This window comes from Cuculus canorus, chromosome 24 (assembly GCF_017976375.1).
Source record: "Cuculus canorus isolate bCucCan1 chromosome 24, bCucCan1.pri, whole genome shotgun sequence".
Classification (NCBI taxonomy): domain Eukaryota; kingdom Metazoa; phylum Chordata; class Aves; order Cuculiformes; family Cuculidae; genus Cuculus; species Cuculus canorus.
In genome coordinates this window covers 4,894,345-4,905,257 of record NC_071424.1, presented here as the reverse complement: position 1 = coordinate 4,905,257, position 10,913 = coordinate 4,894,345, and the positions used below count along the sequence as shown (strand labels likewise).

General features: G+C 59.5%; 1 protein-coding gene across 7 annotated transcripts; it reads right to left on the bottom strand.

Moving 5' to 3' along the window:
• Positions 1-83: 83 nt before the first annotated feature.
• Positions 84-9,171, bottom strand: LOC104064948 (FA complementation group E). 7 transcript variants are annotated; one of them, XM_054087826.1, is made up of 15 exons: positions 8,581-9,171; positions 7,544-7,584; positions 7,309-7,469; positions 5,906-6,440; positions 5,695-5,758; positions 5,346-5,421; positions 5,086-5,113; positions 4,320-4,460; positions 4,070-4,201; positions 3,321-3,468; positions 2,807-2,859; positions 2,209-2,259; positions 2,015-2,097; positions 1,812-1,925; positions 87-1,507 (listed from the first exon to the last, which is right to left on the bottom strand). In XM_054087826.1, the coding sequence occupies exons 4-15, from the start codon at positions 6,077-6,079 to the stop codon at positions 1,348-1,350; spliced, it is 1,224 nt and encodes a 407-aa protein (XP_053943801.1). In that variant the 5' UTR covers positions 6,080-6,440; positions 7,309-7,469; positions 7,544-7,584; positions 8,581-9,171; the 3' UTR covers positions 87-1,347. The 7 variants fall into 7 exon arrangements, 6 of the variants coding, with proteins under 6 accessions (XP_053943805.1, XP_053943801.1, XP_053943800.1 ...); XM_054087830.1 differs by having other exon boundaries at positions 84-1,507; positions 4,320-4,394; positions 7,309-7,584; XM_054087825.1 differs by having other exon boundaries at positions 7,309-7,584.
• Between the last annotated feature and the right edge of the window lie 1,742 nt (positions 9,172-10,913).

Genomic DNA, 10,913 nt, shown 5'->3' with positions numbered 1-10,913 from the left:
ATATTGCTAGAATTAGGCTTTTTTTGGCTGTGTTGAAGTTTAACCCCCCCCCCGGCACCAGCTCTGCCCTCCCCTCGGGTTTAGGATGCTCAGCGCGACCCCAGTTGGGTGGGGGTTAATTTTAGGGTGAGAAAGTGGTGTTTTTGCAAAGCAAACCATAAGATTCCGGTGATGAAACAAAACCGCTCCACTTTCCGCCTGTACTTCCCCCCTTACAGCCAGACATAGAGAACAGGAGGGAGGTACGACCAGGGGGGGACTCGCTCAGTGCCACCTCCAAACCCCAACCAGTGTCCCAGACCACCACAGCCCTCACGGAACCTTTTGGGATGATGTTTCCACTTGGATCCTCTGAGCAGGAATGGCCCCAGTGGGATGGAGGTACCTTGGGGCAGAGGATGGAGCCGTTGGGGTCACCGAAGATCACTCCACGCTGGGTACTTTTTTGGGGTTCTCTGGTGTCGGCATCCTCGGGGCGCTGCTGGGGAGGATGTCACAGCGAAGGGGCTCCCCGGGGCCGGTGATGCATGGTGACAACCTGCCACGAGGCTGGCGAAGGTGACTCAGGGACACGGGGTGTGGGTTACATCGGCCAACGGTGAATCACCCGTGGCACGGCCGGTGGCTGCGGTGAGCGGGGCTGGCCAGCCCAGCACCTCCATCCTTCCTTCCCACAGGGGTCCTGGTGCTGACCTCCCCCCCAAAAAAACCCTCTTTACAGCTCCTATGCGGTGTTTCCAACCTCCATCCTCCTGCAAAGCTGCTGAGTGTGGGTACAGCGGAGCCCACCCATGTTTTGGGGCTGCGAGAGGCGGACACGGAAACGGGGCGTCTGCGTCAAACCGAGTGATTTTCCCAGTTGGAAACAGCTCCCTCTGTTTGCAAGTTCTTTATGGTGCCATGGAAAAGTCTGAAAGCTGCTCTGCTTCTTCCAGCCTCGACTTTGTCCCCCTGGGAAGCAGCAAACGAGCATTGGATCTTAATTACTGCTCCCCTGGTGCACAGAGGGAGGTTGTGCCGCGGTGGAGGGGGCGCGGGCGGCGCAGTGGGACACAGATCCAGTGCAAACCCACCAGCAGCCCAGTCTGTATTCCCAACAATCCTCACACCCCTCAGTGTGCCAAGAGAACAAGCAAACTCATGGCATCAATGAGGGCGGCTGCAGCTCTCCGAGCCCTTACAGGCATGAAGGGCTCCAACCAAAGCGCAGATCCTAGCACAGGATCTTGCTCCAGCACTAAATTTCCCCTGGTTTTCCTCCGATTTTATTATTCTCGGGGTTTGGTGTTCTACGGAGCAGGGAAGGAGCAGCGATGGAGAGCGGGTGGCTCCCAGCTGCCTCCCCAGCTATGCCTTGGGTGATGCCGCAGGCTGCAGCCGCTGCAGCTCCAGGACGCGGATGAGGAGGAGGAAGGCGATGCTCAGGAGAAGCAGCCAGAAGAGAAGCCAGTAGTGCTGTGGGAGGAAGAGCCACGGCCGCCACAGCTCCGCTGAGGACCCCTTGGACCTGGGGAGAAGGCAACCGGGGACATTGGTCATCCAGGAGGGGAGAGCAAATCCCACCTTTGCCCCAGGTGGGGACGAGGAGGGTGTTTAGAATCGTAGCACAACTCACTGGCCCTTTTGCAAAGGCAACAAGCCCAGGGAGGACACGGGGGGATGCATGGGGGAAACTGAGGCAGAGCAGGGCTGAGCTGGGACAGCCAAACACCATCCCACCCTTCCATCACCAAATGCCCCAGCCTGCTTTCTGCGCGCTGGCCACCACGGCACCCCAAAGGGATGCTGGGCACCCGCGGGGTGCTGCTCACGTCAGCCCAAGCTGCTCGGGTTCCTCATCCCCTGCACTTGAGCCTCTGCTGTCCACCTCGGCCGCCACCTCCGCTGTCACGGCACTGCTCCGGCTTCGCAGCTCCAGCTCATTCCTGGGGAGGGAGAAGATCGGGTGCTGTGCTGTCCCCAGCGGGCCAGAAGCAGCCGCTGCCGTGGCCTCTTTGCTGCTTGCCGTGGTTACCTGTGGGTGCTGGGCCGGCGCTGGGTGCCCTCCGTCTCCGTCTCAGCAGCTGGGGTTGTTCGGCTGTCCAGGCTGGCTCCTGGCTGGGCACCAAAGGTGGGAGCATCAATTGGAATCCTACCTGCCGGCAGCGCTCGAGCCTCTCTGATGGCAGAACGCAGCTCCCGTCTGTCCCCCACAGGGTCTGTCCTTACCAAGAGCTGCTTAGGGATGACGGCGATGCTGACCCTGCGGCGCGCAGACCCCTGCAATGGAGAGCCTGCGGGTGAGCAGCACCTTCTCTGCCTCCCCGCGTTCCCCATCCCCTTCCCTCCCTACGCCCTCCCCAGCGAGGAGCCTGGAGGAGAAGGGATGCTGCCAGCTTCCCACCAGCCCTGATGCTACAGGGGGAAAGGCAAAGAGCCGGTGAGATGAGGGAAAGTCAAAGCCAAAAAGGTTTGCGCCTGTCCTTACTGCTTCAAGCCGTGCTGGAGGGGCTGCCTAACGCCCTCCTCGAGCTGGAGGGGAACCAGTGCCGAATTCGAGCTGGTGTTAGAGAACAGCCAAGCCTGCGGCTCTCGTGCTATGACCCTGCAATGCAGAGGGACCTGCCTGAGATCTCCTGCACAAGGACCCCCGGGCACCCCTGTCTCCCCGCCTCTACGTTTCGCCTCGTCCCCGGTGTTTCTAGCAGCAGCCGGCAGGAGTGGCATCGCCCGGGGACTAGCGGGTGCGTGAAGGCCACCAGGCAAGGGAGAGTGGCAGGGCGTGGGGAGGCGGTGGCTCTGGGGCCTCTGAACTGGGACCAGTTACCTGCTGGAAGGTTCTCATCAAGGGGTGAGGTCTCAGTCGTGGCTCCACATCATCTGGGAGCAAAAAGAAGCAGTTTTACATCATCACCTTCGAAAATTAAGACGTGGCGGATGCACAGACGGTTGCAAAGCTCCCTCCCATCAAGAGCTGCTCGGATCGCATGCTCCGTGCTTGGCACTAAACCCAGGGCTGCCCCGTTGGGGGACTTTTCTTGCATGCACGGCGATGGTGTGCGTGGGGTTCGGCGCTCAGGGACAGAGCATCCTTTGTGCAGCTTCCCGCCCCGCATTCCCAGCTGGGTCGTGGGACGATGGCTCTCCGGGCACCAGCACTGCTCCCACACCGCGTCTGCTGTTACAGTGGCCCCTCGCATCCATCATCAGGTCCCAGCTGCTGCCCGCCCCGGGACCCCAGCACTGTGGCACGGGGTCACATTGACCTCCCGGAGGACCAAATCCCAGAGGGTTATCCTGCACAAATCCCGCACGGGCCCTGGCAGCAAAGCCCACCTCACCCTGTGTCTCCGCCAGCTGCCGGTTGCGGGAGTTTTGCTGGATCAGGCGTTTCATCTCCTCCAGCTCCGCGTGCTCCCGCATGTGGTGCCGCTTCAGGTTCTCCACGTGCTGGACCATCACCTCCGCTGCTCGGCTCATCCGCGCCTCCTGCAGCCAGGCAGGATGGGGGATGAGGTCCCTAAGGACCCAAGACACCCGTGCATCCCACCGTGCCTCCACCCAGAGGGTCCAAACGCATCCCCTTCTTGCTCTCCAGGGCAGGCAGGGACGTGCAAACATGAGGTCAATGCCAGCACCACAACAAGGAGGGACAAACCCCATCAAAGCTCCAAGAAGACCTTATAGTGACCTTCCAGAACCTGAAGGGGCTACAAGAAAACTGGAGAGGGGCTGTTCATAAAGGCTGTGGGGATAGGATGAGGGGGAATGGGTATAAACTGGAGAGGGGCAGAGGTAGACTGGACATAAGGAAGAATTTCTTCACCGTGAGAGTGGTGAGACACTGGCCCAGGTTGCCCAGGGAAGCTGTGGCTGCCCCATCCCTGGAGGTGTTCAAGGCCAGGTTGGATGGGCTTTGATCACCCTGATCCAGTGGGAGGTGTCCCTGCCCATGGCAGAGAGTTGGAACTGGATGATCTTTAAGGTCCCTTCCAACCCAAACTATTCTCTGATTCTAAGGCCAGGGATGAGTCCCCCAGCCCAGGCACAGCACCCTCCACCCATCCTGGTCCTGGTCTGACATACAGACCTGATGGACAGCCCCCAGCTTCTCCGCGGCGCTGGTTGCCCGCTCGACGGCAGCCGCCAGCACAGCCAGACTGTGCTGCAGCTGCTCCAGCGTCTCCTTGCAGCCCGCATCGCTGCAGGAGGAGCCCAACCTCTGCGGAGGGACAGGAGAAGGATGAGGCTGCTGGAGCCAGGACTTTGAGTTGTCCAAACCCCTCCGGGGTTGGAAGAACCCAACAGATGCCAGCGCCCTGCCCTCGGTGCCCACCTACCTCCAGGGCAGCCTGGCACTGCCCCAGCTCCTCCTGGATGTTTTCCTCCGCTGCATCCCGTGCGCATTTCTCCACCTGCACCCGTTGCTGCAGCGTGAATACATCGCAGCGAAAAGCCAAGGCGAGGTGCGCAAAAGCTGCCTGCGGGGTGGGATGGTGAGAGGTGGGACAGAGGACAAAGGGGAGACCACCGGGGGCCACGCACTGCTGTCCCCAAGGCACAAAAAGACCAGGGTAGCGCTAAGCGTAAGGAGCGTTTGCCTTGCCCCATCACCCCTTAGGCTGCTGCGCGCTGGGGACGAACCCTGTGAGATGCCAACCTGACCGAGAAATGTCCCCCAGGCAGCTGATAATGCATGGAAATCCCAAGCTCTCCCGGCAGGAGCACGCGCCGGGCAGACGCCAGCCCTTGGTGCGTGTCCCAGCTGACAGAGGGACCTGACTCAGCCCTGGCACTCGCAGGAAAATTATTTTTATTAGCACAGCTTCTGCCACCTCCTCGGTTAAGGGCGCTCTGGATGAGCTGCAGAGCACTTTGTGGGATTGCCGGGCGCACAGAGGACAGGCTCATCTCCCTGTGGAAATGCAGCTGCCTCCCAACGCCAACAGCATCGCCGGGAAAAGGATTTACGAGGCGGCTGCCAGAGGACTGCGGTGCCTGGAGGACAGCCAGGAGCAGGAAACAGCCCCAGGGCTGTGAGCTAGCAAGGTGTCCGTCCCTCTGTCCCCCTTCCCCAGCCCACCCGCAGCCTCTAGCAGCGCTCACCTCCACGTCCTGCTCCGTCAAAGCCACCCTGCAAAAAGAGAAATGCTGTGAGATGGAGGAATCACGAGCGCTGCGCACTGAAAAATGCCCTTGGTTTGCTCCCGGGGGAACAGCCACCGTCAGAAGTGGGGACACCGTTGCCTGGAGAGCGATTCCTGTGCCGTGGAAAAGGAGGCAAGTGCAACCCCGGGACCATGTGGTGCCCTGGGATCTCCTTGTCCTGTTGCCCCCAGAGGGACACAGGTGCCCACTGGTCTTACCTATGCAAGTCCAGTCTCTCCAGCACCGAGAGCTCACTGGGAAAACTCAGCAGCGGCTCCTCTGGGGTTTCCGCATCTGCGGGGAGGCAGTAAAACCATGGGAGAGACCACGTGTGAAGGTTTTGCTTGGCTTTTTCCCTTCACTCTGCCCTCCAGTCCAAGCAGGGAGCAGGTACCCATGGTGTGGGACCATCCCAACCCTTCTCCCAGGCTTTGAGCCTCCCCAGGCCAGTCCCCTCATCCCCACTAAGGGAGGCAAACCCCATCCGGCCACCCACGCTCATGCTCAGCTCCTTCGAACCTTCCCCTAAAGGGACTCAGCTGGGATGTGGGATGGGGACTCACCCACCTTCCTCGGTCCCATCACTGTCCCTGGTGGGCACAGCCAGCTCCTGCCTGTCCGTGCCCGGCACCTGGGGAGCACAAGGATGCTGTGGGAGCAAACCCTTCCCTGGCACTGGATGCATCCCAAGAAGGGCAGCACAGAGCAGCTAGAGGTCCAGCTGAGCCCAGGGGCTGGAAACGGAAGGGTGTCCCCAACCTGTCACCCTCCCTCTCACCTCGCCGACGGGCTCCACACTCTGCTTGCTCCCAGGCAAAACCCTGTCTGGGTGCTCCTGGAGACCACTCATCCTGCCTGAGGACAGAAAAGGTGTTGGGAACAGGGCAGCAGCATCCTCCTCTCCCCAGGCTGACACCGCTTCAAGGGACACCCCCAAAAACACAGCTGGCATTTCTGCAGGGGGCTCAGGCTGCCAGCTGCCCCCCAAAATACCCCTGTGAGAAAACAGACCAGCAGCCAAGCTGGGCCAGGGCAGGGGGAGGAGGGCGAGGGGTCTGGTGTAGCAGGTGGGTTAGAGCTGGTGAGGCAGATCCAGGGGCCACGATTGGAGTCCCGGGGCTGGAAGGAGCTGGGGGTGTTTGCAGGCAGGTGCTGCCAGGCCAGGGGACACGTCCTGCTGCGCTTGTGCAATGCTGCTCAGGGAAGGAGGGTGCAAAAGCCATCCCTTTCCCCCCCCCCCCCATCCCAACCCTGGGCTGCCCTTACCTTCATCCGGAGACGCGGGGAGCTCTGCCAGCTCTGCTCGCTGCTCCCTGTGCAGAGAAGCCTGTGTAAACCCCAAAGAAACTCCGGCAGCAGAGACAGCGTCCCACCCCCTCTGCCTTCCCCCAGCCTGCACAGCACCCCTCGATGGGATGCTGCTCTGGACCTGGGTCTTTGCCGAGCATCCTCTGCAGCCTGCTCCGTCCCTGTCCCCGTCCCCGCTCTCCTGGCACGGGCGCAGCAGCTCCCGCCGCAGAGCCGCCACCGAGGAGCCCGCTGAAGCCGTTTCCAGCCAGCAATGAGTCACCAGCCCACAGCACTGCTTCTCCTCAGCACATTAGGTTGGGTTTTTTTGGGTTTTTTTTTTTCTCTTTGGCCCTGGCTGCCAAGCGGACCTCGCTGCAAGCTGCCCTCTTGGCAGGCACCACAACAAACCCAACCACCAGCAGAGCCCAGGCGCGATCTCACATCACCGCCAAGGAGACAGCAGGCCTTGGTACACGGTCTTGCATCCTCAAACTGCACCAGGGTGGCCTCAGTACCCTAAAACCCTTTTCTGGTAGCTCTGTAGCATCCTTGCTTGCTGGGTCTGGGGATGCTGGAGCACGCCAGGTCACCTGCAGCACATGAAGATCCAGGGGCTGCTGTGCAAACAGCGTTTTGTGTGGACATGCCGGAGCTCAGCACGCAACTGGGAAAGGGCTTGAAACCTCAAACTTTGCTCCTGGCTCTGCAAAGGGCTGCAAAGGGGTTTTTTTTTTTCCCTTCTCCCTGCAACAGCCGCAGGAGAAGGGTCCACTGCGCCGAGATGATGCTCGGTGCCTCCAAGCAGCACGATGCTCCAGCCAGCATCCCCCTTTGCCTGGCATCCCCATCCCTATCCCGGAGAACCACAAGGTAAGATTGTTTTGCACATACCTCCGAGGCAAAGGGCTGGGTCGGCAGTTCGCCTTCCGCCGCTGCCGCCGCCGGCACCCCTGGGTGAGTCCCTGCGCCTCCTCTTCCCCCTCTGCCAACGAGGTCCCTGCGAGCGGCTTCATTTGGAAAGCGCAGAGGCTCCAGGACCAGCAACACCTCTCCTGAGAGACGCGTATTAGCTGCGCACAGATGGGCGAACGCCTCTGAATGTCACATTTTTAAAGCATTTTCTCACCCAGCGGGAGCTCCGAGCTCCTCTGCTTAGTGTGGAGGCATCTGTGGGAAAAGAGGTGGGGAGGCCCGCTGAGATGCAGGAGGATGCTGCTGGGATTCGGGCTGGCACGGAGCGAGGCGAATGAGGAATTTATTACGAGCCCCATTTCTGCACAGCGCTGAGGGAGGACTTTCCCTCTCGACGCCCCCGTTTTCCCTCCCACGCCGCGATCCTTGCTTGGGGCTCGTGATGTGGGTTGTCTCCACGAGGGGAGATAAGTTTGCACCAACCTCCCGGCACGAGCACCCCAGGCAGGAGACAGTTTGATCCTTGAGCATCCTCCTGCCAGGCCAGTTCCCAGAGAGATAAACACGAGAGATACCTGAGCCCAAAGGAGCTTGGACATCTCATTTAAGTTGTTTTGCACCATTTAAAAGCCAGAGAAAGCTGGCAAAAAGTCAACACAGCCCCCTCTCCCAAAGCCACTGTGCCAAAAAGACTCCTGCAGGTTGCGTTTCCTCGGGAGCTGCGCCCGTGGATGTGCAGATATGGGGCAGAAAGTGGTATTTTTTTTGGCCAGGCTAGGAATTGCAGCAGAGATTTAAGAGAACAAAGAGCAGGGGTTGCTTGAAGCCCTGCAACCCTGTGCAAAGCCTTGGACAAACTCAGTCTGAGCCGCCTCAGCATCTCATTCCATGTCGAGTGGGGCCATCCCTCCCCTCCCCGAGCCTTCTCAGCCCTGATGGAGGTATAAAAACAAGCAGCGCTCGGCAAAACAATCCCGTTTCATGCCTGTACGCTGGAAATTGTCCCCAAAACCACTACGCAGGGGCTCGGCAGGCAAACTCAAAGTGAGCATCAGGGCTTCCCTGAAGGCTGGTCCCTGCTGCCAGCAGCCCGGTTTGCTGCAGCTCAGCCTTACGCTCGCTCCTTCTGGATGGCAATCCGGAGGCACGCAGCTTGATTGCCCAGCGTGGCAGAAATAACCCCCTTGGGAAGCCAAACCAAGCGGTTTCCCTCAGCTCGGCGACTTCGCCAAACGCTCCCTGGGTCTTTACCTGCCTGAACTTGTCTCAAGCAGCCAAAGGAAGATGTTGGTGCCTCCCAGCTCGGACCTGGCACTCGGTGCTGTCAGGTCCCCAGCAGAGCTCAGGGATGCGATGGAGCCGGCAGACGGATGGTCGAGGGGTGCCAGGGCCCCACGCGGAGCAAGCTGCTGGCAGCAGTTTCCCGGGAGGGAAGAGCGACCGTATCTGCAGCAGAAGGAGCTGCCAGGGAAGAGCTGGATGGGAGAAGGCCTTTAAAGGACATGCACGAGAGCGGCTGGGAGCTCCCTGCGCCGGGCTGGGGAGGGCTGAGCGGTTTGCAGGTGGCCAAGTGACTTCGGTGGTGGGTGCAGGGCCAGATCCTGCACTCACTCTTTGGAGGTGCAAAGCTGGGAGGCGCTGCGGCTGCTCCCCACGCGCTCAGTGTCTGCAGAGCGGAGCAGAGCTGAGCCTCAGCGTCTCCCTGGCAGAAGGCTCGGGGCAGGGTGATGGGCACTCAGGACCTCCATGGAGATGGGGGATCCCCTCATGCCTTCATGGGGGCACAGCTCTAGCCTAAAGCAGGAGGAGGACCTATAGCATCGTATTTGAAGCTATGTTGCCCAGGACCCCCACTCTCGCTCCCCCCCCCCCCCCATCACCCCCACTGCCCCTTGCCCTGCTTGACCCCTTTGCTCAAATCCTCACGTCTTCTAAAGCCGCTTTCTTCCCCTAATGAGCTTACACGGAGTCAGACTCAATGCTCAGCGCTACAGATGACCGAGCTGCAGGTTGGCAGCTGCTGTTGGCCCCCCTCCCCATGCCTTGGGAGATGCTACAAGAAAAGAGACAGGTCCTCGGGGTCTGCAAATCTCATAAGCCCTCAGAGGTCAGTCATCAAACATCATCTCCCAGTCCTGGGACAGGGCTGGTCCAGGCTCATACCCATCTGCAGAGAGGGCAGGATGCGGCCCCAGGGCCAGAGAGCAGCCAGGGAGGGATTTGGAAACAGAAACCGGGCTGTGCTACCGCGGGGTAAAGCTTTTGAAATGGCCATCAGCAATGGTCCCCCACCAGGTGAGGATTTCAAACATCCTTGAAGCTTCAGGGATGGGGTTTCCCCTCTTGGGCAAACACCTCCTGCTCAGACCTGACCCAAAAGCAGAGCTGCTGAGAAATTGAGTCATTTTAGGGGAAGGAGAGCCCCAAATTCCTCTGCGTCTGCCCTGTAACATACAGATCTGGCAAGACAAGCAGTGGTAAGCATGATTAGCACCAATTAATGACTATTAGCACATCCTTAATTCACACCACCAGCACCTGCTGAAAGGCACATCAGCACTGTCACCTTCTCCCTTATGTTCTCAAATATCCTCTGCCTTTGCTTAAGCTTTCTCCCCCAAGATTTCCTCTCTCTCCAAGCCTTTAAGTTTGCTGTCCATCTCCCAAGAGTTTCCAGGTGCAAGGGGTGACCTCTCGTGCTTCTTTTCAGAGAAGGATTTACGGAGACACGCTTCCTGGAGTGAGCAGAGGTCCTTTGGGCACACGGATCTAAACGGTGTATTTTATTGTTGAGTGTTTTTCCTAGCCAAGCACAAGGCCTCTCCTTGATGGAGCCTGCAGCCAAGGCTCCCGTAGGAGCTCATGGAAGTAAAAATACATTCACAGCACGATGGAGAGCTGATACAGAACCAGGTGCCCCAAGGATGGGCAAGTGCGGCAGCAGAGGTTGGTGAGATCAGGGGATGGAGGATGGACACCACATCATCAACATAGAATCATAGAGTAGTTTGGGTTGGAAGGGACCTTAAAGCCCATCCAGTTCCACCCTCTGCCATGGGTAGGGACACCTCCCACTGGCTCAGGCTGCCCAAGGCCCATCCAACCTGGCCTGGAACACCCCCAGGGATGGGGCAGCCACCAATGCTCTGGACAACCTGTTCCAGTGTCTCACCACTCTCATGGTGAAGAAATTCTTCCTTATATCAAGCCTAAATCTGCCCCTCTCCAGTTTACCCCCATTGCCCCTCGTCCTATCCCCACAAGCCTTTGTGAACAGCCCCTCTCCAGCTTTCCTGTAGCCCCTTCAGGTACTGGAAGGTCGCTGTAAGGTCTCCTCAGAGTCTTCTCTTCTCCAGGGCTGAACAACCCCAACTCTCTCAGCCTGTCCTCATAGGGAAGGTTCTCCAGTCCTTGGATCATCCTTGTAGCCTCCTCTGTACCCATTCCAACAGCTCCATCTCCTTCTTATGTTGAGCATTCCAGAACTGGACACAGAACATAGCCTGGTCCTGCCGGCCCTGTCCCCACAGCGACTCTGCCTTCTCCCCAAGAGCAGATCATGGTACAGGGAAAGCGGCAGATCA

Coding starts and splice junctions, on each gene's coding strand:
- LOC104064948 (XM_054087825.1), bottom strand. CDS start 6,079: ATGCCAGCTGTGTTTTTGGGGGTGTCCCTTGAAGCGGTGTCAGCCTGG. Junction 3,469..4,069: donor AGCTGGGGGCTGTCCATCAG/GTCTGTATGTCA, acceptor GCCTGGCTGCAG/GAGGCGCGGATGAGCCGAGC. Junction 1,926..2,014: donor CGCCGGCCCAGCACCCACAG/GTAACCACGGCA, acceptor CTCCCTCCCCAG/GAATGAGCTGGAGCTGCGAA.